This window comes from Dromiciops gliroides, chromosome 5 (assembly GCF_019393635.1).
Source record: "Dromiciops gliroides isolate mDroGli1 chromosome 5, mDroGli1.pri, whole genome shotgun sequence".
Lineage (NCBI taxonomy): Eukaryota > Metazoa > Chordata > Mammalia > Microbiotheria > Microbiotheriidae > Dromiciops > Dromiciops gliroides.
This window is the reverse complement of record NC_057865.1, coordinates 113,357,347-113,385,127: the sequence shown is the minus strand read 5'-3', so window position 1 is coordinate 113,385,127 and position 27,781 is coordinate 113,357,347. Positions and strand designations below refer to the sequence as shown.

Below are 27,781 nucleotides of genomic sequence, written 5' to 3'. Positions count from 1 at the left end.
TTTTCAAGTGAATGACAAGGCCAAGGAAATAGATGATCAAAGTTGGAAAGAATTTCAAAGGCCTTCTAGTACAAAATATACACAATTGAAAATCCTGCTATAGCAGCCTAAGCAAAAGAGATCATTTAACATTCAGTTGAAGATCTCCAATAACTAACTACTTATGCATTTAGCTTATTCCACTTCGGGCATGGCTCTAACGGTTACAAAGCTTTCCCTTGTATTAATTGCTAGCCTTAGAATTAAGAGCAGAAATAAGGGTGAATAAAGGAGTAAATCAGGTACCTGAAATGCACCTAATTTGCATATAATTTGAATCCTGATATTCCTACACTCTGAAGTATAATAACTAAGTGTTGTTCTAGACTAGAGATTATGATTGTAGGGAGTTACTAAGGAATAAGTACAGGAAGGAAAGGAAAATGGAGTCAGGGACATGGCCTTTGAAGATCCTTGATGACTGGAAGTAACCGAAAATGACAGTAGAGGCTTGAGAACCTTCTTTTTCATTTCATAATCTGGCCTGTGTTACTGTAGTTAGTGGTATACCTATCTTGATTTGCCTGGCTTGTAACATGGCTGATCTTTGATTTCTTTATCATATTTATTCTCTTGTATATTCCATTCAATTCCTTCTCTCTAATATATATCATTTTCTCTCCTTTTCACCATTTCTACCAACTTCAGTGTTTGCATGCATCAAACCTAAAGCCCAAAGCTGTCCTGTGTATAAATCTCCCTTATCAATCTACCCCATATGCTACAAGATTCATTATCTTCATGTATCATTTTGACCATGACTATAATGAATTTTTTTCACTGGGTACAAAAATATTCTTTTCAGAATACTAGTATGTAGAGGCAGTTTATAAAATAAATCATTTGAAAGTGTTGATAAGTACAACCAGCCTGAGAGCCTGTTACTTAATGTTAGCCACAAGGTCAAGTTATACCTATCTCCAGGGAAATAAAAAATAGCAGCATTGTCTCAAAATGAAAACAAAAGATCGAGACCTAATGTATGGCAGAAAAAGTCTCTCCTTTTGATTACGGAGTCATCTCAATGAACATTTACTGAGTATCTACCAAGTACAGAGCATTGGGATAAGTCTGGTCGTAGGAAAGATAAAGTCTGGATAAGAGAGAAGAGAGTTTGCCCTCATTACACTCAGTACAGTAGGAAGTACAATATCTTGTACATACGTATGCAAATAATTATTCAAAATAATACATTCTAAATTCATAAGAGTTAGAAAAAGTATTTCAACAAATTAAAATACTGGAGAATTAATCTAATAAAATCTACTAATCAATAAACATTAGGTACCCATTACATGCCAGGTACTGGGGACACAAAAACCAAAACCAAATAGCCACTGCACTCAAGAAGCTTAACAGGGATCAATGCAAGACCTTTTATTTGGTTCAAAAAATCAATTGCACAAATACACAGTGAGCTCAGGGGAGGAGTGCAATGAAACAGCAGTTCCTCTTTAAAAAGATCTGAGGGGCAGCTAGGTGGTGCAGGGGATAAAGCACCAGCCCTAGATTCAGGAAGGCCTGAGTTCGAATCCAGCCTCAGACACTTTACACTTACTAGCTGTGTGACCCTGGGAAGGTCACTTAACCCTCACTGCCCCACAAAAAAAAGAAAAAACATCTTTGGATTTTGGTGAATTGCAAACTCACTATGAGTCAAAAGTGTGATGCAATAGCCCAAACAGCAAATGCCATCGTAGCCTATAGTTAAGAGCAACAGAGTGGCCAGGCTTTGCATGGTGACAATTCCACTAGTTACTACCCTGATCAGAGTATGTAAAATGGAGTTTCTGGTTCTGGGAATTATTTTTGGGAAAGACACTGATAAAGTGATAGCCCTTGGAGGAGGATAACCAAGAAGTCTTAAAGATCATGCCATATGAAAAACTCTCGAAAGGAAATGGGAAATTTGGTGAGGGGTTGGGGGAGTTAAGGAGAACACGTCAGCCAGGAAAAAAAGGGGGGGGGCAGGCTTTAGAGAATCAAGTATTTCAAGGGTTATCATGTAGGAAGAAAATGACATGATTTCTGCTTGGTCTAAGAAGGCAGAACTCAGAACAATGGGCAGAAGTGTCAAAGGCAAATTTAGCCTTGATATAAGGAAGAACCTGCTAACAATTAAGAACTATCTCAAAAGTATAAGGTGCTCAAAGGGAGGCTGGACGATTACATGTAGGGTGAACTAGATGGCCAAAGAGGTCCCTTCCAAACCTGGGGGGAAATTATGTGGTTGAGTTTGTGAAAGATAGACCCTTAAAAGTCATATAATCCAGTTCAATCCCCTTAATTTACAGACAAGGAAAATAGAGTGCCAGAGATGAAGTAGTTTTTCTTAATTCAAACACACAGAAGAAGCATCATTTGAATCCCGTTTACTTACTCCAAATCCAGTATTCTAATTTACTGCACAGTCTCTCTAGCTGTAGCTTTCCAATGGAGAATGGGGAACAGGAAAGAGGTGATTGAAACAGAAAAGGCTATATAGCTTGAAACACATACACAAAGTAGGAGGGGAAGAGGATAAGTAGGGAAGGGTGAATGAAGGGAGGGGGCAGTCAGTAGCAAAACACTTTTTTTTTTTTGGCAGGGGCTGGGGGGTGAGGCAATTGGGGCCCTAACCCTAACCCTGACTCCAGGGCTGGTGCTCTATCCACTGCGACACCTAGCTGCCCCAGCAAAACACTTTGGAGGAGGATTAGGGCAAAATAAGATAGAAAACAGAGTAAATATCATTGGAAGGGAATGGGATGGAGGGAAATAGTTATGATGATTGACTACAATGTCAAAACGTATGGTACTTACTCTGCTGGGCTATTGTGAAAAAAAAAATTCTCCATCAAGTTTGTTAAGGGTTAAAATTCTAGCTAATCTGTCTAAAATATCTAGTGAGTGGTCGCCAATAAATTATAAGCTTTAGCAAGAGTTAGACTTTTAAGCATTTATTAAGGAGAATAAGAATTTGGTAAAGAGAGAGAAAAAGGCCTAAATTCCTATCTATTAAAGGGAGAGCACATTTCTAGCTCCGCTCTCCACCAGAGTCCAAAGGAAAGAGCCCCAGAGTCAGCGCCAGTCTCTTCCTTCCTCCTCCCACTAGTCCGCGCCATTTCCTCCCGCCAAAGAAAAGACTCCTGGTCTTGCCCTCAAAGACCTTCGCTTCATGGGCAGAACTCTTCTACAGTAAGTATCCAGCAGGTGGCGTTATTCCAATCATTACAAGTTCAAGGTACTATATAAAAATTATGATGAACAGGATACTATCAGAAAAACCTGGAAAGACCCACATAAACTGACGCAGAGAGAAACATACTGTATACAAAATAACAGCATTAGTGTAAGATGATCTGCTGGGAAGCACATGGTTATCTTTAGCAGGGCAATGATCCAATATAACTCTGAAGAACTTATGAAAATTGCAGTTCATCTACAGAGAAAGAACTGATGGTATCTGAAAACAGACTGAAACACATTTTTTTTGACAATTCCTTAATCTGAAATTCTGTTTTTATCTGTTTTCTCTCACAACCTAGATAATGCAGAATTGTTTTCCATGACTACTCATGTATGATTTATGTTGAATTGTTTGAGTTCAGGGGGTTGGGAAGGAAGAGAAGTTGGAACATAATTTTTTTTTAATTGATGTCAAAATTTGCTTTTATGTAATTTGGAAAATAAGTCTTAAAAAAAAGAAACACGTACACATAACATAAAACAAAAAAATTGAATACTGTTAATACATGGAGAGACAACATAGGGGAAGTATAACTATAAAAGGAGAAAATTACATGTAGGTAAAATTTATGATTAATACAAATATTTAATTTAGGTAATATCCTCAATTTCCTCACCCATGTGAGCTATAATCTTCATAAGGACTGGATAGGAACTAGAAAATGTCAACTATAGATACGTCAGGACTTATCACTGTAATATACTAATATACAACTTCAGAATTTCCCAGAACAATGAAAGGTTAAGTGATTTGCCCAGGGTCACAGAGCCAAGATGTGTCAGAGATGGGACTTGAACTCAGAATCTACCTGATTCCAAGACCAGCTCTCTCCCCACTATGGCAGACTGCCTCTCTTTCAAGTCCAGTCAGATTGTTAATAAGTAGGTTCAATTTAATAAGTTTTTTTCAACTCTCCCTTCCTAGACTACTGGTGATAAAAGTAAAAGTAAAAGAAGTAGATGGGAGTCAGAACATATTTATTGACAAACTAAAGATAATGAAAACCTGAATACTCAGTACCCAATCCTATATTGGAAATAACAAGGAAAATTCACGTGCTGTGACCAGAACCAGGAGAACCTTGTACGCATTAACAATAACATCGTGTGATGGTCAGTTGTGATAGACTTAGCCCTTCTCAGCAATACAATCATCCAAGACCTTTCCCAAGCACTCATGATGGGAAGGGCTCTCCACATCTAGAAAAAGAACTGGGGAATCTAGATGGAGATTGAACCATACCATTCTTACTTTTTCTTTCTTAAAGTTTCCCCCTTTTGTTCTGATTCTTCTTTTACAACATGACTAATGTGGAAATATGTTTAATGTTATTGTACATATAGAGCCTATATAAGATTGCTTGCTGTCTTGGGGAAGGAGGAGGGAAGAGAGAGACGGATGGGGGAACGGACAGGGGGGAAAATTTGGATCTCAAAATCTTATAAAAAAGAATGTTGAAAACTATCCTTACATGTAACTGGAAAAATAGAATACCATTAAGGAAAAAAAATTTGCTTGCTGGACCAAGACTCTGGGGCACCATTTTTCTTCACTAGAAGTCTTTGAGCAAAGGTTGTTTAACTGTTTTGGAGGCATTCAAGGCTAAGGAACAACACAAGGAAAGGCACAGGACAAACAAAACAAAACAAAACAAAGCACTGATCAGGTATACAACTGTGAAATAATCAACACACAGTACAGTGAAAAAGAAGGGGGAAAGGAAAGAAAAGGTGGCATCAGATTATATAGGGTCTTGAATGGTAGGCTTAAAAGGCAAAAAGAGTTTTAAGTAGAGGAATAACATTGCTTAATTTATGTACTTGGTATTCTTATGACTTCTACTGGCCTCATGAGTTGAAAAAAAGAAACTTTGGCTAAGTGAATGTATTTCCTGAATTAAGAAGAATCAAAAAATAAGGGGCGCCTAGATTATGCTTTACCAATGTCCACACAGGGATTCTACACTAAGCAAATGCCCCAGGAGGGTTTTGACATTAAATTAAGATTTAGAATATGTAAGAGTAAAAAAAAAATCTAAAAATAGTAGGGTTCAAATAAGGTACTGAATGACATGTTAATGGATTTAAAAAAAAAAAAAAGCTTGCTAGCTATTATATTAAACTTTATTTCTGTTAAGTCTGCCCTAAAAAAAGTTGTGATTTATTTTGATTTTTCTTCCTACCCCAAAGTCCTACTTCCCTGCTTCACTGTGGCATGGAGGTAATCCTGGCTTTTCAAAAGGCAATTCCACTGCTAGGCTTTACATCAAGCTATAAAGTCTGTCAGCATGGGCCAGTGATGGATCACACAGTCCATCTGCTGTTGGAGAATCAGTCTGGCTAAGTATGGGGAGGCTCATCAGCCTGTTGGCACAAGGAAGTAATGATGATTTTGTTTAATTCAATAAGTATTCAGATTCCCTATTTACTTTAATTTAGTGGCTTTAAAATGAAACATTTTTTTTTGACAAAGAAAAGACATTAATAGGTAAAAATATATAAGATGCCTTGACCAGAATGATAAATGTTGTTATTTTGAGTCTTTAATCTCAAGGAAGGCACAGTTTGCAGTGTAGGCAGCATGACCAGAGCTAATAAAATCACATATAAATTTCAGGGGCACTTTTTAGGAGGTTATAGCTTTGTTATGACGCTGCCCTCCCCTCTTCAGAAAGCAAAGTGGCGGGGCAGCTAGGTGGTGCAGTGGATAGAGCACTGGCCCTGGAGTCAGGAGGACCTGAGTTCAAATCTGGCCTCAGACACTTAACACTTACTAGCTGTGTGACCCTGGACAAGTCACTTAACCCCAATTGCCTCACCAAAACAAAACAAAAAACAAACAAGAAAGCAAAGTGGCCCCTAAATATGGTCTTAACAAAATGAAATAATTATTTTAAATATAAAGCAGTAACGAGCATGTGGCCACAGGGCTACTCCTCCCCAAGGACTTAAAATTGTCAACAACCACTCTCCTTGCCCTCAATCTGGTGAACAGAGAGGGCTGTAGGGGAAATGAGGATGCCTTTCTCACAAAGCTCACTCTGTTTTTATGCTATATGGCTTACAAGAGTCAAAGTTGCAGTTGCAAATGCTACTAGTTATCTCCAGAGATCCCAACAGTTAGTTGTTAATCTAGTGTCCTGTCAAAAGCATGGTAAAGGTTTCCCAAGCTTGGGGAAGGTAGGAGGATCCTGGCTTTGTTGCATCATAGCCTCCTTTATTATTTAACTGTAGGTGCCTATCTTCCTCACATGATCTCTTTAACATTCTATCAGCTAGACTACGACTGGTCAACCCAGAAACATGTTTTATCTATTTTATAGGGCAACTAGAACTGGTATCTGCACCAACTACTTGATAATCATGTAGAATCTTAATATTATTTGACAACTGCCATAACGATGAACAATCTTTCCCCAAGCACGGCCAGTGTCTTAAAAAAGGATAAAACTCTCACAGAAGCAAAGATGTCTTCAAATTTGAATGCAATGCAGAGACTGAAGAATGTTTTTTAAATAAAGGTTCGCAAATTTACTTTAAAAATTAACAAGGCTATATCTTTGGGTTTTCTGGTGTCTAAAAAATGGGGACATCCATAATTACTGGCCTACTTCGATGGAATGCTATAAAGTAGTACATATTTGAGAAGCCAAGAACCAAAATGATCATTATTCCATTTTTTACAAGAATGCATGGATTATTGACTTTTACAAAGAAAACAGTGGCTTTGGCCGAAATGCAAACAGAGGAAATGATTTCCTGTTGTAATATTCTTTTTGATAGTGAGAGGAAAAATCCAAGAAAAGAAATAACGTTTTGTCTTTCAAATATGAAAGCCTATTGAGTCTATCTAAACATACTGTGTAGAATTCTTTAAAGGCTGAAGATCTCCTGTTTCACAACTCTTCCTATCTTACGTTACCTACACACTTCTTTGCAAATAGAATGCAGTTAGTGGAAAAGTGTCAGAGTTAAGAAAATCTAATTATTTCATTATATTATCTTTCAAAAGGTAAAGGAAATGTTAAGAGTTGAGAAAGTATAAATAGGAAAGCCATATTATAGGTATCTTAGTACTTATGATCATTACAAGCACTCACAAAAAGGCAATACTTGGCTCTAAAGCTGAACTGTATATTATCTCTTTTTCAGAGCCCTGGGGCTATCATTGCAAAGCACAGTGGTCCATTTTAAGCCCTGAATAGAGAAAAGGAAGAGATCATTAAATTATAATTTCCATGCACAATTGGTACAAGTATTTCCTACCAACAGGATTAATATGAAAGCAAGATCCCAGAATAAAGCCGCTCAGCAGAGAGGATGGCAGTTTAGTGTCTTGTAAATTTGATTTCACTGAAAGCCCTGACACATCATAATAGTGAAATCCTATTTACTGTAGCAAGCAGGATGGATAATGCTATTTAATACCTGGTGTACTGTGTGCCATCAGCTCACAGCTTTGTACTCTGTGTTCTCATTTTACCTTAAGGTTAATACTTCTTGACAGCCTACATGGTAAATAGAGCCCCAAATTAAGTGCTGATCCTATGATTTGCAAATCCTTCCTCTAAACTTAGACATGGAAGAATAAACTGGCTCCAGTTAAGATCATTTTTAACAGGATGTGCTTTTAACAACTAACCCCAGAAAAACATATATAAGTCTGATGTACCAAATACTACTTAAAAATAGTTATCTCCAAACCATCCAATCAACATTTCCCATTAAGAAATTCAGATAGTTTAACAAGAAAGCCAAAGTATCAATAAGAGTTGTTGATAATAGTTGCAGCCTACTCCCCTATTCCCTTCCCCACAATGCCTGACGCAGATTTTCCGGCCGTTAATGTAATTACGTATATCACTTTTGAAAACCTGGAATAGACTTCTTTTAGATTAATCCTTGGAACTGAATGATATCTTATGCATTTTATTAAAAGCAGATATTATTCTAGGAGCATTTAAATTTCCTTTTTGCCTATCTGTAATTAAACGCACATATGACCTAACCATGAGGTCTTAAAAAATAAAGAATGGAGTATAATGTAGGTGATGACTCAAAGCTGTTTGTTTCACTGTACTTTTGATTGCTCTGACTGGCATGACAGTTAAAAGTGACATTGGTTTTTATTGCCTTTACCATCAAAATTCATTGACTTGAGCAACCTTCCTCTCTACAACTCTCTGTAACTACAGAAATCTCTGGAGAGTTGGTCTTATTTCAACATAAATGAGAAAGAAATGTACATAAACTCCACAGGTACCAGGAGAAGAATATACCCTTTAGCACTGATAAATGACATTTGTCTGTAAGTCTAATCTGGTAGATTTTAAATAAGCTGATTATTTGCCCAGAAATGTTCTTTACCTGAAGGGGTTTTTTTAAAGTCTTTTAATAAAACCATTATATCTTGTTTAAAAGAGAATGCAATAATTTAGAGACTGTATTCTATCAATAATTTAGAAATGCTAACAGCTAGTTTGGATCCAGTGGGTGGGTGGGGTGTAAAAAAAATGAAAGCAATTTTAATCTATAAATTAAACTTATCAACAGCTTTCCCCTGAAGTATAGTATTGTTTGGGGGCAGCTAGGTGGCACAGTGGATAGAGCAACGGCCCTGGAGTCAGGAGGACCTGAGTTCAAATCCGGCCACAGACACTTGACACTTACTAGTTATGTGACCCTGGGCAAGTCACTTAACCCTCATTGCCCTGCAAAAAAAAAAAAAAAAGAATAGTATTGTTTGGGGGGCAGCTAGGTGGCGCAATGGATAGAGCACTGGCCCAGGATTCAGGAGGATCTGAGTTCAAATCCTGCCTCAGACACTTGACACTTACTAGCTGTGTGACCCTGGGCAAGTCACTTAACCCTCACTGCCCCACAAAACTAACAAAAAAAGAATAGTATTGTTTGTTTTAGTATCACACCTGTCACTAGTGCCCCTTTACAGGAAAAACCCTATATTAATTCCCTGGAAAGGCTGACACTGCTTCACTCCACTCACTGAAATACTTGATAAGTGACAGACTTCATCTGGTAGTGAATATGTATAATAATTTCTCTCCATAAGGCACATACTGTCCTGACAATAATCTATTCTGTTGTCATTCCCTTTTATTATCAATGTTGGCATTGTTTTGTGTTTTTTTTTCTAAGCCGTACAGAAGAACACAGAAATGAAGCTTCTAATTGACAGAAATAGTCAAGCAATCAAAAAGGCAATTAATCATAGAGATGAGTCCGAACACTTTATGATACAACAGATAGATGTGTCATCTACTCACTAGTGAAAGACTTTTAAAAACTGCTCATTTGATGTAAACATGAACTTAGAAATTAATTAGCATGTTTCTCTGTAGGTAATCGACTAGTACAACACATTTCTTCTTAATGACAATAACTTTATCCCAGTTTCCTCCTGTGTGTTCTAGGTCAGGCCTGCACCAATATGCATGCTCCTTGAGCCTATAGAATGCAGGCTGTTATAATATGCAAACATCTGCTAGAGTCCACAGGAGTTTGTAAACTAAAAATAACACATGCCACACTTCACTGTTAAGCTAAATGATGTAACTCAATCTACACTTTTTTTTTTGAGGGACAATGGGGGTTAAGTGACTTGCCCAAGGTTACACAGCTAGTGTCAAGTGTATCCACTGCGCCACCTAGCTGCCCCCCCCATCTACACTTCTATCTTCAGTTTTCAGGCCCCTAAACTACTCAAAATCACAAGGAATCTTCACACTGATCTTTATGATGCATTGAGCACAAGACCATTTTTTCTCTTCCTATTAGATTTTCACCCAATGAATTCCTATAAGACAATAGAGCAAAATTCTAAATACATGTACTTCATAAATCCTCCAAGGGTCTGTAAGTAGATTATGGGGGATCCATGAACTTGGATGGGGAAAAAATTATACCTTTATTTTCTACTGTACTCTAACAAAAATTTAGCATTTTCTTCAATTATGAAAACTATTACTGTCAAAGAGGTCTATGAAACAAAAAAGTTTAAGTACTCCTGCTTTGTAGATTTCAGTTTCCATATCTGTAAAATTGAGAGTATGGACTCTGTGAGTGATAAAAATATAAAATGAATAGAGATCTATAGAATTAACTTAAGGATTTAGTTGGCTTTTGGTATCATTGTGTAGGCAAATCCTTGTCTTCATTTCTTCGACATGAATCTCAGAATATGCTATATCATAATGACCTACGTGTATATAAAATATTTATTTGATTCTGGGTAAATCAAAACTCAATTCAGACAACTCAAAAGTAGTACTAAAATGAGAAAGCAGATTTGCAGAAGTGTCAATAATTAAGATCAGGGAATGAAATCGATAAAATTAAGATATGCCTCTCACCATTAAAATTAGAAACTTAGTGTGATGAGACTTAATAATGCTTAATTTTTTACCAGAAAGATCTTAGGGAGAAAAATTTGGAACTAGAAATCCTATAAAAACAAATGTTGAAACTTATTTCTACATGTAACTAGAAAATAATAAAATACTTATATGATTAAAAAACTAAACAATATAAAGAGATCTTTCTATTGCTTGCTCCAGCTTTCAAAAGTTATTTTGTAATTTCTCAAATACAAATCTGCCTTATCTTTTCTTTCTCAATTCTGTGCTTAGTTCAATGTTCATCTGTAATTCAGATGAAGAATGAAATCTTTCATCCACTTAGTTGTTTTGGTTGAATAGTAAAGTCTTTTTCACACTGCAATGGGGTTTTTCTCGTCAAGAAGAATTTGCAATATTTAAAATATTGTAGAATCAGGACATCATTTGTGAAAAGGAATATCTGAGAAAATCACCCAAAAAAGAAACACTTTGTTGTTTGGACTTTACACAGAATATCTTTTACATCTTCCTTAACACCAAGACACACCTTAGGTGAACAAGCATCATCTAGCTTTATAATTCTTTTGATGTCAATATTAGTTTAACTTTGAGGAAAATTAGCGCTTTCTAATTCTAGCAAGTTACTTTGGTTGGGCTTAAAGGGAATGGTTGAAAGCTATAGAGAGGCAGAGGTCAGTATAATGCTATACATAGAAATATTTCTTAACAATTAGAGTTATTCAAAAGTGTAACAAGTTGCCTTAAAAAGTGGTAAATTCGGGGGCAGCTAGGTGGCTCAGTGGATAGAGCACTGGCCCTAGAGTCAGGAGTACCTGAGTTCAAATCCGGCCTCAGACACTTAACACTTACTAGCTGTGTGACCCTGGGCAAGTCACCTAACCCCAATTGCCTCACTAAAAAAAAAAAAAAAAAAAAAAAAAAGTAAATTCCCCATCACTGGATGACCCCTTACTGTGCACTCCTTTTTAGGTATAAACTAGGCTAGAGAACCCAAGGTTTCTTCTAGCTCTAAGATCCAGTAAAGCCCTTTTGTATATAACATTTCCTTAGAATTTCATAATAACTTTAATAGAAAGCTGCCTAGAAAATAAGGCATTCTTATTATTACTATCATTTTTACAGATGACAAATCTGAGCAAACTAAGGCAAGTTGTTCAAGGTCTTCTAATAAATGATGAAGCTGGGGCTAGATCCATCAGGTTCAAGGATCTTTTCAATATAACATGATTTACTCCTAGGGTTTTTAAAGGGTGTGCAGCCAACCTTTGCCAGGGGCCAGGAAGGTCACAGCAGAAGTTTTACCCATAAAGGTGCAAATTTCCCTTCTTTGCTGACATACATTAAAAAGGGGGTGAAGGAATGAGGAGGGTTTCCTAAAATCTACATCATGGGTCTAGAGACTGCTCTAGAACCTTTCTTTAAAGTCGGTTTAAATGTTCAGTAACCCACAGTTCCCCAATATAGGGAATACTATTCCATGATCAAAAAAGAAGTTTAAGAAAAACTGGTTTGAAACTTATTTATTTTATATTATTAAGAAATACTTTTAATAAAGGTGATTAGTATGATTATTAAGGAGAAGGTATAATCCTGGTATTCTTCCATACTTATCAGTACTTTTTTTTTTTTGGACTTGGGATTTCAAGGTAATAGGAAGGTCCCAGGGAGGAAATTCCTCCCACCACTGCAGATTACTGCTTCTGCAAATTATAGTCTTGGAGAGTTTCGTGGACAGCTAAAATGTCAAGTGACTGGCCCAGGGTCACACAGCTAAGTGTCAGAGGCCAGATATAAACTTAGGTCCTCCTGATCTAGGCCATGCAGCAATATCCATTGTGCTACCTAGCTACTTAATACAACTGCCCACTACAAATTGAACCTCTTCTCTACTCTCTCCCAACTGTTAACTGATGGTTCATATTAGTTGCTTAATAATATTGCTTACCCACAGTTTAGCTTATGTCATTCCTCAGCTCAAAAAATTTTAGTAGCCCCATGTTACCTAATGAGTAAAGTTCTCAGACCTTTTTCCAGGTATTCATAGTACTCCCAATTCAAATGCCATTGTCCTTTTCTATGAACTGCTACCATGATGATGCTGTTCTCTGCATCATGCTGGCTATCACTCCCCTTTTATGCCTGTTGAATACCTCCTTATCATTTAAATACCAACTTAAATGTTACCTCCTCCTTAAAGCCATCCATGATTCATTCTCCTTATCACTATAGCTATCCTATGCAGGCTTCACAAAGCACTTGATTCTTATATTTTCCTAATGTATTTGATCATTATATGATCCTTTGTGGTACACTTTTTTTTTTTTAAGTGAGGCAATTGGGGTTAAGTGACTTGCCCAGGGTCACACAGCTAATAAGTGTTAAGTGTCTGAGGCCAGATTTGAACTCAGGTACTCCTGACTCTAGCCACTGCGCCACCTAGCAGCCCCCTGTGATACACTTTTTGCCCTAGATTTGTGTCTTTTCCTCTTATTACACTTCTAAGTTGCATAGATTCCTTGATCTAAACTATTAAGTTTTCCCCAACAAAGAACAAGATTTTCTATAACCAGGACATATTTAATCAATGTTTTTTGAATGAAAGAATTAATTATTCAATGCTGAAATCTCAAAGGACAATAGCAGAAAATGAAGTGGAGAAGATAGTGAAATTGTTTTCATTCACATTGGTGAAACCAAACTGACATAGAAAAAGTTTATCACCCAAATAACATCACTACTATCATCACTACAAATATTCTTATATTAAAATCATCTCATATCAAAAGAGGCCAATGATTTTTTAAAAAGCCTTGCATACATCAAAATATTTATAGTAGTACTTTTTGTGGCAACAAAGAACTGGAAACAAAGTAGGGGTCCATCAGTAGGGGAATGGCTAAATAAAACATAGTACATAAATGCAATAGAACACTATTTCATTATAAGTGATGAATACAAAAAAAAAACATGAAAAGACATGAACTGATTCAAAATGAAGCACAACTAGAAAAACAATATACATATACATAATAACTACAACATAAAAGGGAAAAAAACCCAACAAAATAAAACAATATTGTAAAATGTTAACAACTAAGCTTGGTCTTAACGAAGTGATAGAAGAGGCCATCTTCTCTTGATTCTTTGTAGAGGTAGAGGGATCATGGGTATGAAAGGAACACTGCATATAATATCAAAGAAGTCTGATATTAATTCTGCAGAATGTTTTATTTTTTCCTCTTAAAATATCTTATGATAAGGCATGTCTCTTTGGGAAGGAGAGTGGAGAGGGTTACATTAGGAAATAGAAATAAAGATATTGGTCATTTTTTTTTTTTTAAGAAAAAAAGAAATAACCATCTTGAAACTGCCTCCTCCTGTTCTTAGCATAGAAGTAGGTAGTTCTTCCAAAGGGGACACATCAGTTATAGCACAACTCAAAACAAACTCAAAGGATACTGATGATAATAAGGCAGAGAACAACAGCATAATCAGGAACCCCAGTCTTATCCATTACTCGACCAGCACCACTCAAAGTTGGTTTACAAACTTCTTAATGTGCTGTCTAAGGACACTGAGAACACTGAATATTTTATTGAAGCCCTTATGTCCAACATGCCCTTACTGAAGAAGCAATATGACATTCTAATGTCATCCCATTAGTATTTATTTCTTGCCAGTTAGAATACATTGGTGTATTTAAGAGAAAGAGAAGATTTTACTCAAAAGGATTATACAAAGACAATTGGATCGATGAAGTTTTAAAAAATCAGGCCACAATTTGTGCTCCTAAAAGTCCATTTGTGAGTTTTACATTTAGACTGTCCATTTGTGAAATCCTATCTTAACACAGTGATTTCAACAAATATTTTGTAGATTTTACACAAAGGCTTTTGTGGGAACTGTCATCAATTACATAACCTTGCTCTTTTCTATTGGAAAAAGATTTCCTATGTTAGAATACTGGATAATAACAACTGACATTTGTATATCATTTAAAAGTTAACAAAGTGATTTCTCTTCCCAGGAAACCTATGGAATGCACTGACTTCTTGGGAAGAGAAATACATGTGTTCCCAACTATAATGTGCAGATGGGGAAGGTGAAAGAGATAAGAGGGGGAGAGGTATATGAATTTACCAATGCTGATTCTGCCATGCATTAGGCAAAACACTACAAATACAATAGCAGTATTCAGGCTCAGAAAAGCTATGTGAAGAAGCTAAGATTAATAAGTGATCAGGTCTTATGACTCCTTACATTACTTTTTGCTTTATACTACACTTCCTTTTTAACATATTTCTGGCTGTATAATCATTAGCCAATACTGACCAAACATTTATCAAGTGCTTACTGTTTGCCAGCCCCTATGCTAAGAGCTGAGAATACAAAGAAATGCTAACACAATTTTGACCTCTGCCACTTACTGAATTAATCTACTTGCTTTCTACTTTTTTGCTATCCAAGTCCAAATTTAAGAGTCATGTGCCGCCGTCTAACATGACATTAAATGAGTTAGACGCCATGTGATTTTAAATATATAAGAAAAACCTTTTTTTTTTAATTTAAAAGAAGTTTCTGTTTGATAAGAGTGGTGGCAAGGTATAGCAGAGAGCTAGCCTTAGAAACAGAAGACCTGGATCAAGTCTATCTTTGGGCACATATTGCCTATGTGATGACTGCAAGCCATATTATCAATCACCATTCAAGGCAAATCTCTAAGATAATAAATTGTAGAGGTGTCAAATGGCACTTATAGAGGGAGTTTCCATAAGTAAGAGTTCTATATATCACTGAAATCACTGGTCTGGTCCACATCCCCTATCCTATAAGATAAAATGCACCACTGTGAACATTATGTCTACAGAAGAAAAAATGGATGTAGAAATGCTATTCTTTAGGAAAGAATAAATGATTTTATCTTTATCTTCAGATGCCTTACTTCCTCACCAAAAAGTTGTAGTTTTTCTTTATTGGCTTGGTTTTGCTTTTAAGTGAGTGGTGATTCTGGATTAATCTAGTTTTTAGGCTCGATTATTTAATTTGAAAATAACCTATCCAAGAATTATCTTACTACTACAAGACCTTATCACAAGCCGGAGGTAAGTCTTCATGAGAGAACATACTCTAGCTGATCTTATCAGACTGGCTGTCCTTCATTCAAGGATAAGACTAGTTAAATGCAAAAAGGCTCAACTTGAGAAGATATTTCAGATAATGAGTTTTTTAGACCATGACAATTTTCAAAGGTCTGAGATCGGTGTCAATGGAGGGAATGCCCACACTGATGAAATTACAAATGTTTTCCAAGTATCAAAGCATTAAGTATCCCAAAATTAGCTATTTAAATTAAAAAATAATCATTTTAAATGGTCATACCCGTTCTTCCAGTCTAGCCAGCTGCTCTTTGTAGAAAGCATCCTGTTTCTTTAATACTCTGTCTTTCTCTTCCAGCTGCTTAGCCTAAAAAAAGAAATGAAGAAAACATATCAAGAAAAAGCAGCAACAGCAAAGTAAAAGTCAAATAAAAGTTGCAAGAAATAAATATACACAGTTGAAGATTCTGCAATCTATTAGGTCGTTGTCTCAGAAAAACATTAATGGGAAGATGATTGCTGTATTAAATGTAAAGAATGAGTCTGTATTGTTCTGGTTTTTTTCCCCCTGTCTACAGCTGTGTCCTACTTTGTCCCAAATTACTTGGAAATAGCAGAGTACAGCACTAGCACACTGTCTTTTATTTAACTCCTCTAGGAGTAATGTCACTTCAAGGATTACTATTTTATGCATTTATGCTTAGCTTTTCTTCAAAATAAAAATTATACTAATGTTCACCTTTGAATAAGAAGATTTCTACATAAGATATTGCATGTGCATTCTATGTTTTGGTAACTTTATGAGTAATCAGGGAAGACATTCAGATATGAAATTGCTTGTCTCATACTGTTAACTGTCCTTTTAAGAAAGAGTTACAGAGAATATGGGTGGAAGTAGAAGAAAGAATTGCTTAAATGATGATATTCGAATACATAAGAAAAGCTATTAGTTTTAGAAGTCTGATTTGTTAAATCTCATTTTCAACAAAAATGGAAATAAAATACTTGCTACACTTTTTAAAAGTATAATGATTAAAGTATATGCATGATGAATTATTCTGAAGATCTTAAAAAAACAGAAAAGTCTATTAGTTACTGTCTTTCTCAAACTATAGTTTCTGACTCAAAGATCCAAGTCTGGGGTTAAACTGCATTTACACAAAAAATTTGAAGCACCTAACACTGTACTTCATCCTATATATGGTAAGTGATCAAATACAAGAAATTCTTAAAGCAGCAATTAGCCCATTCAAATTCATCTGAGACCCCTGGAAAAAATGGCTACACAGATGCCAGTAACCAGGGGTCTTGCCTCTACAGAAAGAAAAAAGTGTGTGCCTTTATACAAAAAGGCCTTGAAAAGAGCCCATCTGCACACACCTCTGTCCTCTTGCCTTCTTTACCAGCTTTGTTTTCCCCACTATAAAGCATTATGCCCCAGCCCTCCCTTCTCTTGATTCATTTCCTCATTTCAACCCTCTAAAATGTTTTCTGGCACTGCTCCTTCTCAAGTTCCTGTCCATATCCTATAGGGTTCTGCATCATAGGTTGTACACAAGTTCTATTTCTGATCTACCTTGTTTTTGCTTATGCTGCTCTTGAGCTTGAAATGACTTGCCTAGTCTCATTTTTCGAGGATTAACTCAAAACCTACATTGTCCAAAGAAAGCTTGATCATGGCTAACCTTTTAAGAATTCCTAGGTGCTAACCACTTTATAGTACCCCATAGGGACTGACATAATCATTTGTACCTATTTCTTTGCCCCATCAAGATCTAAGTTGCTTAAGGGCAGAAAATATGCCTTAATTCCATTTTTATCTTTGAGGAAAAGTCTAACACATTAGCTTGAATCAAGAAGACAAACAAATAAATGTTTAATACCTGCCTTTCGATCTTAATTTAAAAATAAGGATTAAAAGTTTCTCTGACATTGCAGTTTTGTCTTTTTTTTTTTTGGGGGGGGGGGTATCCCAAGAGTTTAGCATAATGCCTGGCAAAAAACAGGCATTTAATAAATGCTTGCTGAGTAAATAGATTTCCTCCCCATGCTACACAGACATAGGTCTCTCAAGATGATGCAAGTGCCCAAGTTTAGAATCCACTTATATACATTATAGGTCTTTATTTCACAACTTACCTGGATTTCTAGGTCCTGAAGCATGTAAAAAAAATTATAAACCATATTATGATAAATTATTTTTAAAAATAAATTACTTTTGGGTTTGTTTGTTTGTTTTGCAGGGCAATGAGGGTTAAGTTACTTGCCCAGGGTCACACAGCTAGTAAATCTCAAGTGTCTGGGGCCAGATTTGAACTCAGGTCTTCCTGAATCCAGGTCTGGTGCTTTATCCACTGTACCGCCTAGCTGCCCCCCAAAAGAAATTACTGAGAAATAGTTTATCAATATCTTTCCAAATACTAACCACAGAACTCAATAGAGAAAATACTTGCTTATTTAAATTTAAAGGACCCATTTAATTAGGCAACTGCTTAAATGTCACCTTACTTTATGGTCTAATTAGAAAATTTCAAAGGCAAGTTCATAAAACTGCAATAATATGAAAATATGGTTACATGATACAAAAGACCAAGCAATCTTGTTAGGCTGTCAAGAAGACAATCAAACTACAGATGTCACAAATATATTAATATCTACCTAATACCTTTTTTTAAAAGGCAGTGACTCCCATATCTTCAAATATGTTCAATTAGAAGATAGAGGACTATACATTTATTGAATGAATGACTGAATAATTACTACCACTGTGACAGACCTTTCTTTTCTTTTCTGGTATAGAAGGAAATTTTCCTCATGACAAAAGTATTTGTTTGTTTATTTTGTTTTTGCAGGGCAATTGGGGGTTAAGTGACTTGCCCAGGGCCACACAGCTAGTAAGTATCAAGTGTCTGAGGCTGGATTTGAACTCAGGTCTTCCTGAATCCAGGGCTGGTACTTTAACCACTGGGCCACCTAGCTGCCCCATGACAAAAGTATTAAACATTACTATCAGATTTTATATAAAAAGAATGACTCTTTGGCTGCCAAGGAATTACAAATCCAGGCTTACCCTCTCAATACCTTTCATTAACCAAATGGGAGAAATAGGTTGGCATAATCTGAGAGTGGACAATTTTGTAATCATTTTAATAGTATCAGAAAATTTAGTTATAGCAACTTAAACAGTTATGGTATGGAAATTATTTGCTCTACCAAACCCTTAATGTATTATCATCTGCTTCTCTCTCTGCAACTTCATTAGACATTTGAGATTACCCACCACGGTCACTAAAACACTTGCAAACTAAACAACATTTCTTTTGTTCGTACATAGTCACATATTGAAGTAAAAAATGTAATGAGCATTCCACTATAACTTTTCATAATGTTCACAGTAATTCAGAAAGCTTTAGGTGATATTATTCAATATTCTAAATGTATTGTTTGATCCTGGTGATGGCACTTAGCCAGCCAATGAATTACAATTTGAATAGTTCATTAGAACAGAAAAAATGTATAGAAATAACCTCATCGACCTTCCTAAGATCTACTCCTTGAAAAATTTAAAAGCAATATACTCAAAGGTCAACTATGCATAATAAAGGACAAAGAGAATTCTGCCCCCTGTATCAGACAACACAAAAACATGTAAAAATCACAAAGCTACATCATATGAATCCAATATTGTAAGATTCAAAGAGTGAATGTATGCATGGATAAAAGGGGACACACACACACACACACACACACACACACCTCACCACCACCACCACCACCACCACCACCCCTGAATATGATTCCTGTGTATGTATGGTAAAGGATATGAAAACAAAGAATATAGCAGCCAGACATCAAGAGTATATTTCTTTAAAAACAGTAGATAACTTTAATCTTAAGATATTTATATTTATAAGAAGCAGATAGCTGTAGAAAAGACTGTGAGTCTAACTCTACCTAAGGAATAAAATGGAATGGTAAACAATATGATGGAAATTTACTAGACTAAAAAGTATGATAGCACCCTGAAGAAAATTTTATGTATATAAGCACATATATTATTGTACAGAAATATACATATATAAATATGTTCATAAAGGTGATTTTCACTTTTCTTTTTGTTTTAATAAAAATTCATCATTCATTCCTATCAAGGATGTATACACACATACACAAACACATATATTCATTAGGCACAAAAGATAGACAATTTGGTTTGGTTAGAGCATGCAGATTATTTTTACATAAACGAACATTCAACACTAAAGTAAGAATTTAACGAAAGAAGCAAAATAGCAAAATTAATTTTAAGAAACAAAAACAAAAACATTGTTTGACTAAAATTTCTCTAATTTGGGTTAAAATCTGTACATTTTACAAGTTTTTCTTTTTTTCCCCTTATTTATTTATTTGATTGTTTATTTAGAATTTCCCCCAAAGTTACATGTAAAAAAATAAATTTTTTTCACGTTGATTTTTTTTTTTATTTTAGTGAGGCAATTGGGGTTAAGTGACTTGCCCAGGGTCACACAGCTAGGAAGTGTTAAGTATCTGAGGCCAGATGTGAACTCAGGTACTCCTGAATCCAGGACTGGTGCTCTATCCACTGCGCCCCCCTCACATTGATTTTTAAAAACTTTTTGTTCCAAATTTCCTTCCTCCCTCCCTCCCCACCCTAAGAAATCAAACAATTCAATATAAGTTATACATGTGCAGTCATGAAAAACATCTCCACATTAGTCAAGTTGTGAAAGATAACAGACAAAATACCTTTAGAATTAGGAACTAACAAAAAAAATTATGCTTCAATCTATATTCAGATACCATCAGTTCTTTCTCTGTAGATGGACTGTATTTTTCATAAGTCCTTCTGATAGCATCCTGTTCATCATGTCTTTTAAAGTTACTATTGATAACTGTATTGCCATCCTTCCTATTCCCTCCCCTTGATATTTACTCTATTTTCTTTTTTTTTTCACCCTATCCCTTCTCAAAAGTGTTTTGCTTTTTACTGCCCCCTCCTCCAATCTGTTCTCCCTTCCTTCACCTCTCCCACCTTATCCCCTTCCCCTCCCACTTGCCTGCAGGGCAAGATATATTACTATACCCACTTGACTGTGTATGTTATTCCTTTTTTGAGCCAATTCTGATGAGAGTAAGGATCACTCACTCCCCTGCTCCATCCCCATCTTCCCATCCACTCCATAAGCTTTTTCTTGTTTCTTTTATATAAGCGACTTTACCCCATTCCACCTTTCCCTTTCTCCCAGTGCACTCTTCTTACCCCTTAACTTTATCTTAAAGATGTCATCATGGGGCGGCTAGGTGGCATAGTGGACAAAGCACCAGTCCTGGACCCAGGGGACCCTGAGCCCAAATCTGGCCTCAGACATAAGCCATCCCATCCTGCCTGCCCCCGCCCCCCACAAAGAATAAACAAAAAATAAATGCTTTACAGATATCATCCCTTTGTATGCAATTCAAACCTGTGCCTTCTGTCTAAGTATATTTCTTTCAGATGCCCTAATACTGAGAAAGTTCTTATGAGTTAGAAGTATCATCTTTCCATATAGGAATGTAAACAGACTAAAATTTCTCTAATTTGGGTTAAAATCTGTACATTTTACAAGTTTTCCTAATAGGAACTTTATCTTCACCTCTGTTTCCTTTGATGTATCATTACAAGTGCAAGTTTCCAACATGATAGCTCAATCTTCTTAGCAGTTAGATGATCTAGGGCACAGGGCAAACTATAAGTACAAAGTAAGTTTTTCTGAACACAGTGACATCACAATCAATTAAGATGACATCATTATTTTTCAGTAATTCATACTTTAATGCAAGAAATGTTAAGGCAGGGGACAGCTAGATGGCGCAGTGGTTAAAGCACCGGCCCTGGATTCAGGAGTACCTGAGTTCAACTCCGGCCTCAGACACTTGACACTTACTAGCTGTGTGACCATGGGCAAGTCACTTAACCCCCATTGCTTAAAAAAAAAAAAAAGAAAAGAAAAGAAATGTTAAGGCAAAGATTTTGTCTTCTGGAAAACCCTGTTGAATTTGAACCAACCAGCTCTATCTAAGGTAGATTTTTTTTTATTTTATTTTTTGGTTGTAATAATAGCTAAAAGTAGAAAAATTAAAAATTATTTTCTCCATCTTTATAGTGTCAAACTTTGGATAAAGCAGATTATTCAGATGCTAGTCTAAAACAGAACATCTAGGTGATTATAATTCCTTCTCTCCCCCTACCCTAGCCAAACGTAATAAAAGAGTTAAAACATATATGATAACAGTGAAATAGTATTTCATCTTTCACAAAGATAGGGTTAATACATCAAAGGAAAGAAGAAGCACATCGGTGCTATAACAACAATGGCATTTCTCCAGAGTGGTACAAAAGGCAGGTGGGATTAGAGATGGAAAAAAATCAAGTTAATGTACAAGAATCAAATAACTGGCAAATAGTATTTGTATTCAGATTTTAAATGATGCAAATATCACCCCCCAAAAGGCTTAACAAAAATCTATGTAAGAGATACAAATTATATAAAACAAATTCACTGCTAAAATAGAAATTGGCAACATAATATTACATTTATAGGCTGCATAGCTGATGAACACGATCGCTGAGACTATCAATTAGCCACAACAAAATAATTAACAGTAGACATGTACTCAATTAACTTGAATGCTCCACTTTTGTTGTAAATGAAAAATTATATGAGGTTCATTGCTTCTTTACAAAGCAGCACTAACAAAAGTACTATACTTGGGCACTGCATTCCAGACTACTCCAGAAAGTCACTTTCAAAGGAGCGGCAAATTAGTTGCAATTTATTAGCACATTAACTTTTAAAGGAACTCACAGACCTAGGGTCAAAACCTGGCTTTGTTAAAACTCACCTTTATGTGTTAAACTACCACATATATACAAAGAACCCTTAGACGCAGGGTTATTAACCTGAGGTAGGTGAGCTTGAAAAGAACATACACACAACATATACAGATATTCATATTGATGTACATACATTTGAACATATACATATGTATGTCACTTTTCTTTGTAATTCTATGTACTTTGTTTTACACATTTAAAAACATTCTTCTGAGAAGGGATCCATAGGCTTCATCAGACTCCCTGAAGGATCTGATAGAAAAAAGTTTAAAACCTTCTGCCTTGGACTGACACAGGATCCTGAATACATTCCAGCCTGATAAAGCAGACCTGCTGCAGTCAATTCTCGAAACTGAACAGAACTCTGATTTAAGTGTCAGGAGTTCAGTCAGGTAGGCATTGGGTCAGTAAGAAGCATTTCAACAGTAAAATGTCAGTTGTTTCATACTGATAAAAGCAATTTAAAATAACAAACTCTTCCCTTACTACTTTAACATATTAACTTCGTATTAAGCATTTTCTGGGAAAAGAAGCAACCAGGAAGAAAACCTCAACTATTCTGAATGAAGAAAGGTATTAGAGTGAGATCAGGAATAAGATGGGACACAACTGCAAACAAAGGCAAATTTAAAGATAAAGGTGTTGAGTTTATTTTTTTAAACAAAAATTGTTCAAAAGTCCAAACTTACTATAAGATTTTAAAAGATATTAAATGGGATGAAAAGTCCCTGTGTAGGGGTGATATGAAGTCCTAGGAGTATTATCTTCATTAAATTATTAGTTCATATTTGTACAGTGCTTAAAGCTTTAAAAAGGACTTTGCTTCCTCCCCATGCCAGCCGTGACCCTTCTCTGGCTCTCACTCGTTGCACCATCCATTGCCAACTCTGTGTCTTTTTAGTGGCTGTCCCTTATGCCTGGCATGCGCTCCTCCCTCCTGACCTCTGCTCAGTCTCTGTCTTCCTTTAAGATGCAGTCTTCAGTACCATCTTCTGCACGAAACCTCTCCTGATATTCATAACTGCTATTGTCTTCCCTCACGTGAATTCTCTATGTATCTACCCACACATACACATATACTGCAAACACATTTGCTTGAATACAGGTTTTATTTATTTTATGCATTGGCACATATATACATGTGTGTATACACGCATGTGTGTATGTGTACATTGTGTGTATATAAATACATGCATACATACATGGTTCCCTCCTCAGAATGTTTTTAAAGACACAAAATAAATACAGATACATTACTATGTACTTACATATCTGCTATACATCTCCTGCTCCCTCCACCCCCTCCATTAGAATGAAAGCTCATTTAGAATAGAAAATTGATTCATTTATACTCATTTCATCCTGGGACATAGTAAGCATTTAAGAAATGCCTGAGGACTCAATGAACAACTTTGTGAAAGGCTGTGTCTGTGGGAGAGGTAAATATTTGATATTTATACCTACACATTTTAAAAGCTTGGGAGTAATGGCAATTCTTTTCTCATAGATTACTTTTTTCCCCCCTGGGCAATGAAGGTTAAGTGACTTGCCCAGGGTCACACAGCTAGTAAGTGTCAAGTGTCTAGGGCCAGATGTGAACTCAGGTCCTCCTGAATCCAGGGCCTGTGCTTTATCCACTGCGCCACCTAGCCGCCCCCTCATAGATTACATTTTAAAGATTCCATTTATACTCACAGGGCCATGGCTCTAGAGAGTTAGAAAACTTGGGTTCAAATCCTACATCAAATGTTTGCCCTGAACAGGTTACTTAACAGCCCTGGGCATCAATTTTCTTTTTTATAAAATTATGGCTAGTCAGCCACTGCGGTCTCTGACAGCTCTTGACCTGTGACTCTATGACACTGTCCATGTTACGTGGCTTTGTACTGAAATACAAGATCTCTTATAGACATATCTAAATAATCTCTAAGTCAGAGTCTCATCATTTTAAAAATGTAGAGCTGGACTCAGCTTTCTCACTTCATTTGCAATTTTCCAATGGCTTCTCCTCCCACTAGACTCACCACTTTCATCTTACAAAAGGTACTTTTTAAAAAATGCACAGATATAACTCATCTACAGAATAAAGCAATGTGGATACAAGTTTAAAAAATCCTTTAGGAAAGTAATCAAGACATTTTCATGTAAAGTCAGCTTAACTCAACTTGAAAAGCACAGCATCATTTTATCACAATGAAGAATGGGCCAATTTAAATGTGCATAACAGTCTTTCTTAGGTGCATTTGGTTTTTTATCTAGTTCTTAACTTGCATTATACCCTGGAAAGAAGGTCTCAGGACCACAGACTGAAAGCTGGAAGAGATCTCAGAAGTAATCAATTCCTTATTTTAAAGATGAAAAATTGAAACCCAGAGAGGTTAAGAATGGTCACACATCTACGAAGTATCTGAGGCAGGATTTAAACCTAGGTCTTCCTGAATCTCACACTCAACTGACCATCAAGGAGCTGACATGATACTTTGGATGCTGCTTCTTTTCTAGTTCTCCCTTCAAGTGTCTGAGCTCTACCCCAATTTTTTCTAAGCTCATTCCCACTACTGTTTGGAGTCTTCTGGTTCTGCTTTGTCTGCAGACAGCTTTTGCAGACTCCCTCTGATAGAACCACCTTCCCTGTGAAGCGTTTCCTGCTATCCCAAGCTCTTCCTACCAAACTACCTTGTATATACATAAACATATTTAACATATATTATAAAGCCAATGATCTGAATGATCAGAGGAAAGAGAAAAGTGAAGGGGGCAATACAAAGAATCAATCAATTAATTATTATTAAATAAAAACCTATGTGAAAAGATCCAACCATTCTAGAGACCCATTTGGAATTATGCCCACAGGGCTATAGAACTGTGCATACTCTTTGATCTAACAATACTACTGCTAGGTTTATACCCCAAAGACATCCCAAAAAGGGGAAAAAGACCTATTTGTACAAAAATATTTATAGCAGCTCTTTTTGTCATGGCTAAGAACTGGAAATTAAAGAATGCCCATCAATTGGGGAATGGCTAAACAAGCTGTGGTATATGATAGTGATGAAATATTATTGTGCTATAAGAAATGACAAGCAGGATGATTTCAGAAAGGCCTGGAAAGACTTGTATGACTTGATGTATAGTGAAGTGCACAGAACCAAGAGAATGTTGTGCACAGAGACAGCAATATTGTTTGATGAAAGGCTGTGAAAGACTTAACTATTCTCAACAATACAATGATACAAGATAATCTCAAAGGACTAATGATGAAGCATACTACTTACCTCCAAAGAAAGAACTGATATTGATTGAACACAGAACTGAAGAATGCTATTTTTCACTCTTTCATTTTTTCTTTTGTTTGTTTTCTTATACAAAATGACTAATATGGTAACGTTTTACAAAATTGCACATGTATAACCCATATCTGATTGCTTACTGCCTCAGGGAAGGGAGAGGGGAGGAAAGGAAGGAGGGATAAAATTTGGAACTCAAAACTTTAAATAAAAATGTTTATTATTTTAAAAATGCTTCGGAATTAGTTTCTAGTTAGTAATTTGCAACAGAGTAAGCTGATTTTATGTATTATAGTAATAATAATAAGAACAACAACAACAACAAACCTAAATGTAAAGAAAAACCTACAACATATCACATACTATGCTAGGTATTGGGGATGCAAAGGCATATATACACACACACTTGTATAAATAAGTACTTATATCTATTTGTATATTTCTAATGAGTGTGTGAGTGAGTGAGTGAGTAAATAAATAAAATAATGAAATGTCAGGGAGACATTAGCAGCTGGAAGGGAGAGGGGGTGTTTCAAAGGCCTCATGTAAGAGATGGCCCTTGAGCTGAGTTTTGAAGGAAGCAAAGGATTCCTAAGGATTCCAAATGGTTGAAGTGAAAGGAATGCAGGACAGACTATGTAATTGCACAGAGATTGGTAGTGAAATGGCAAATAGGAGGAACAGCAAGGCTATTTGAGGGCTATTTGAACAGAACAAAGAGCTATGAAGGGGTATTTCACAAGCTTGGAAAAGTAGGATAGAGACAAAATGTGAAGTACTTTAATGTCAAAAAGAGAAGTTTGTATTTTATTCAAGAGGTAGCAGGGAGCTACTTGAGTTTTAGTCATGGAAATGACCAAGTCAACCCAGTGCTGCAGGGATATCACTTAGGAAGCTATGTGAAGGACAGAATGGAGATGTTAATAGTCAGTTGTTTTCAGGCATGTCTGACTTTTCCTGACCCTTTTTGGGGGGTTTCTTGGGAAAGATACTGGAATGGTTTGCCATTTCCTTTTCCAGCTCATTTCATAGATAAGGAGTGTCTGAAGCCAGATGTGAAATCAAGTCTTCCTGACTTCTGGCTCAGTGCTTTTTCCACAGCGGCACCCAGGTGCTCTCAGAATGGAAAGCAGAGATTGGAAGTAGGAAGCCCAATTAGGAGGCCACTGCAACAGTCTAATAGAATCAGCTAGATGGCACAGTGCTGGGCCTGAAGTCAAGAAGAACTGCGTTCATATATAACCTCAGAAACCTATTAGCTGACACTTGGGTAAGATTCTCCTTCTGCTACTCAGTTTCCTCAACCGTAAAATGGGCGGTATCATAATAGTACCTACTCCTTAAGGTGTTGTGAGGATCAAGTAAGATAATATTGATAAAATGCTTGTCTCAGTGTCTGACACAGAGTAGGCCCTTAGTATTTATTTACTTCCCTCCTTTATAGGTTGAACTAGGCTGATTAGAAAGAAGGAAAGAGAATGTAAGGTATGTTATGGGAAGTAAAATCAATAAAACATAACAAATAATTAGATATATGGGAGGGACAGTGAAGAAATGTGAATGACTCCAACGTGGTGAACCAGAATGACTGTATGGTGGTACACTTAACAAAAATGGAGAAGCTATCAACTAAGTAGGTTTTGAGGAAGAGATAATAAATTCAGTTTGAGAAATGTTGAGTTGAAAGTGTCATTAAGGCATTCAATTTGAAATGGATAGTAGGCAGTAATGTAGGATCAGTGCTCAGAAGAGAAGCTAGATCTTGAAATACAGATCTGGGAGTAATTTGCATAAAAATACTTCAAGCCATGGGGTCTGATGAGATCACTGAGAGTGAAGGTATGTAGAAAGAAGAGAGGC

General features: G+C 36.1%; 1 protein-coding gene across 3 annotated transcripts in view; it reads right to left on the bottom strand.

Moving 5' to 3' along the window:
* Positions 1 to 27,781, bottom strand: part of CHCHD3 (coiled-coil-helix-coiled-coil-helix domain containing 3) — a 341,349-nt gene that overhangs the window by 116,550 nt on the left and 197,018 nt on the right. For 2 of the 3 annotated variants that reach the window (XM_043968935.1, XM_043968937.1), the window contains one exon: positions 16,023 to 16,106. In XM_043968935.1, the coding sequence (XP_043824870.1) occupies positions 16,023 to 16,106 (84 nt within the window). Of the gene's footprint in view, positions 1 to 16,022; positions 16,107 to 17,878; positions 17,894 to 27,781 lie in introns of all 3 variants that reach the window. The other variant, XM_043968936.1, reaches the window with a different exon arrangement.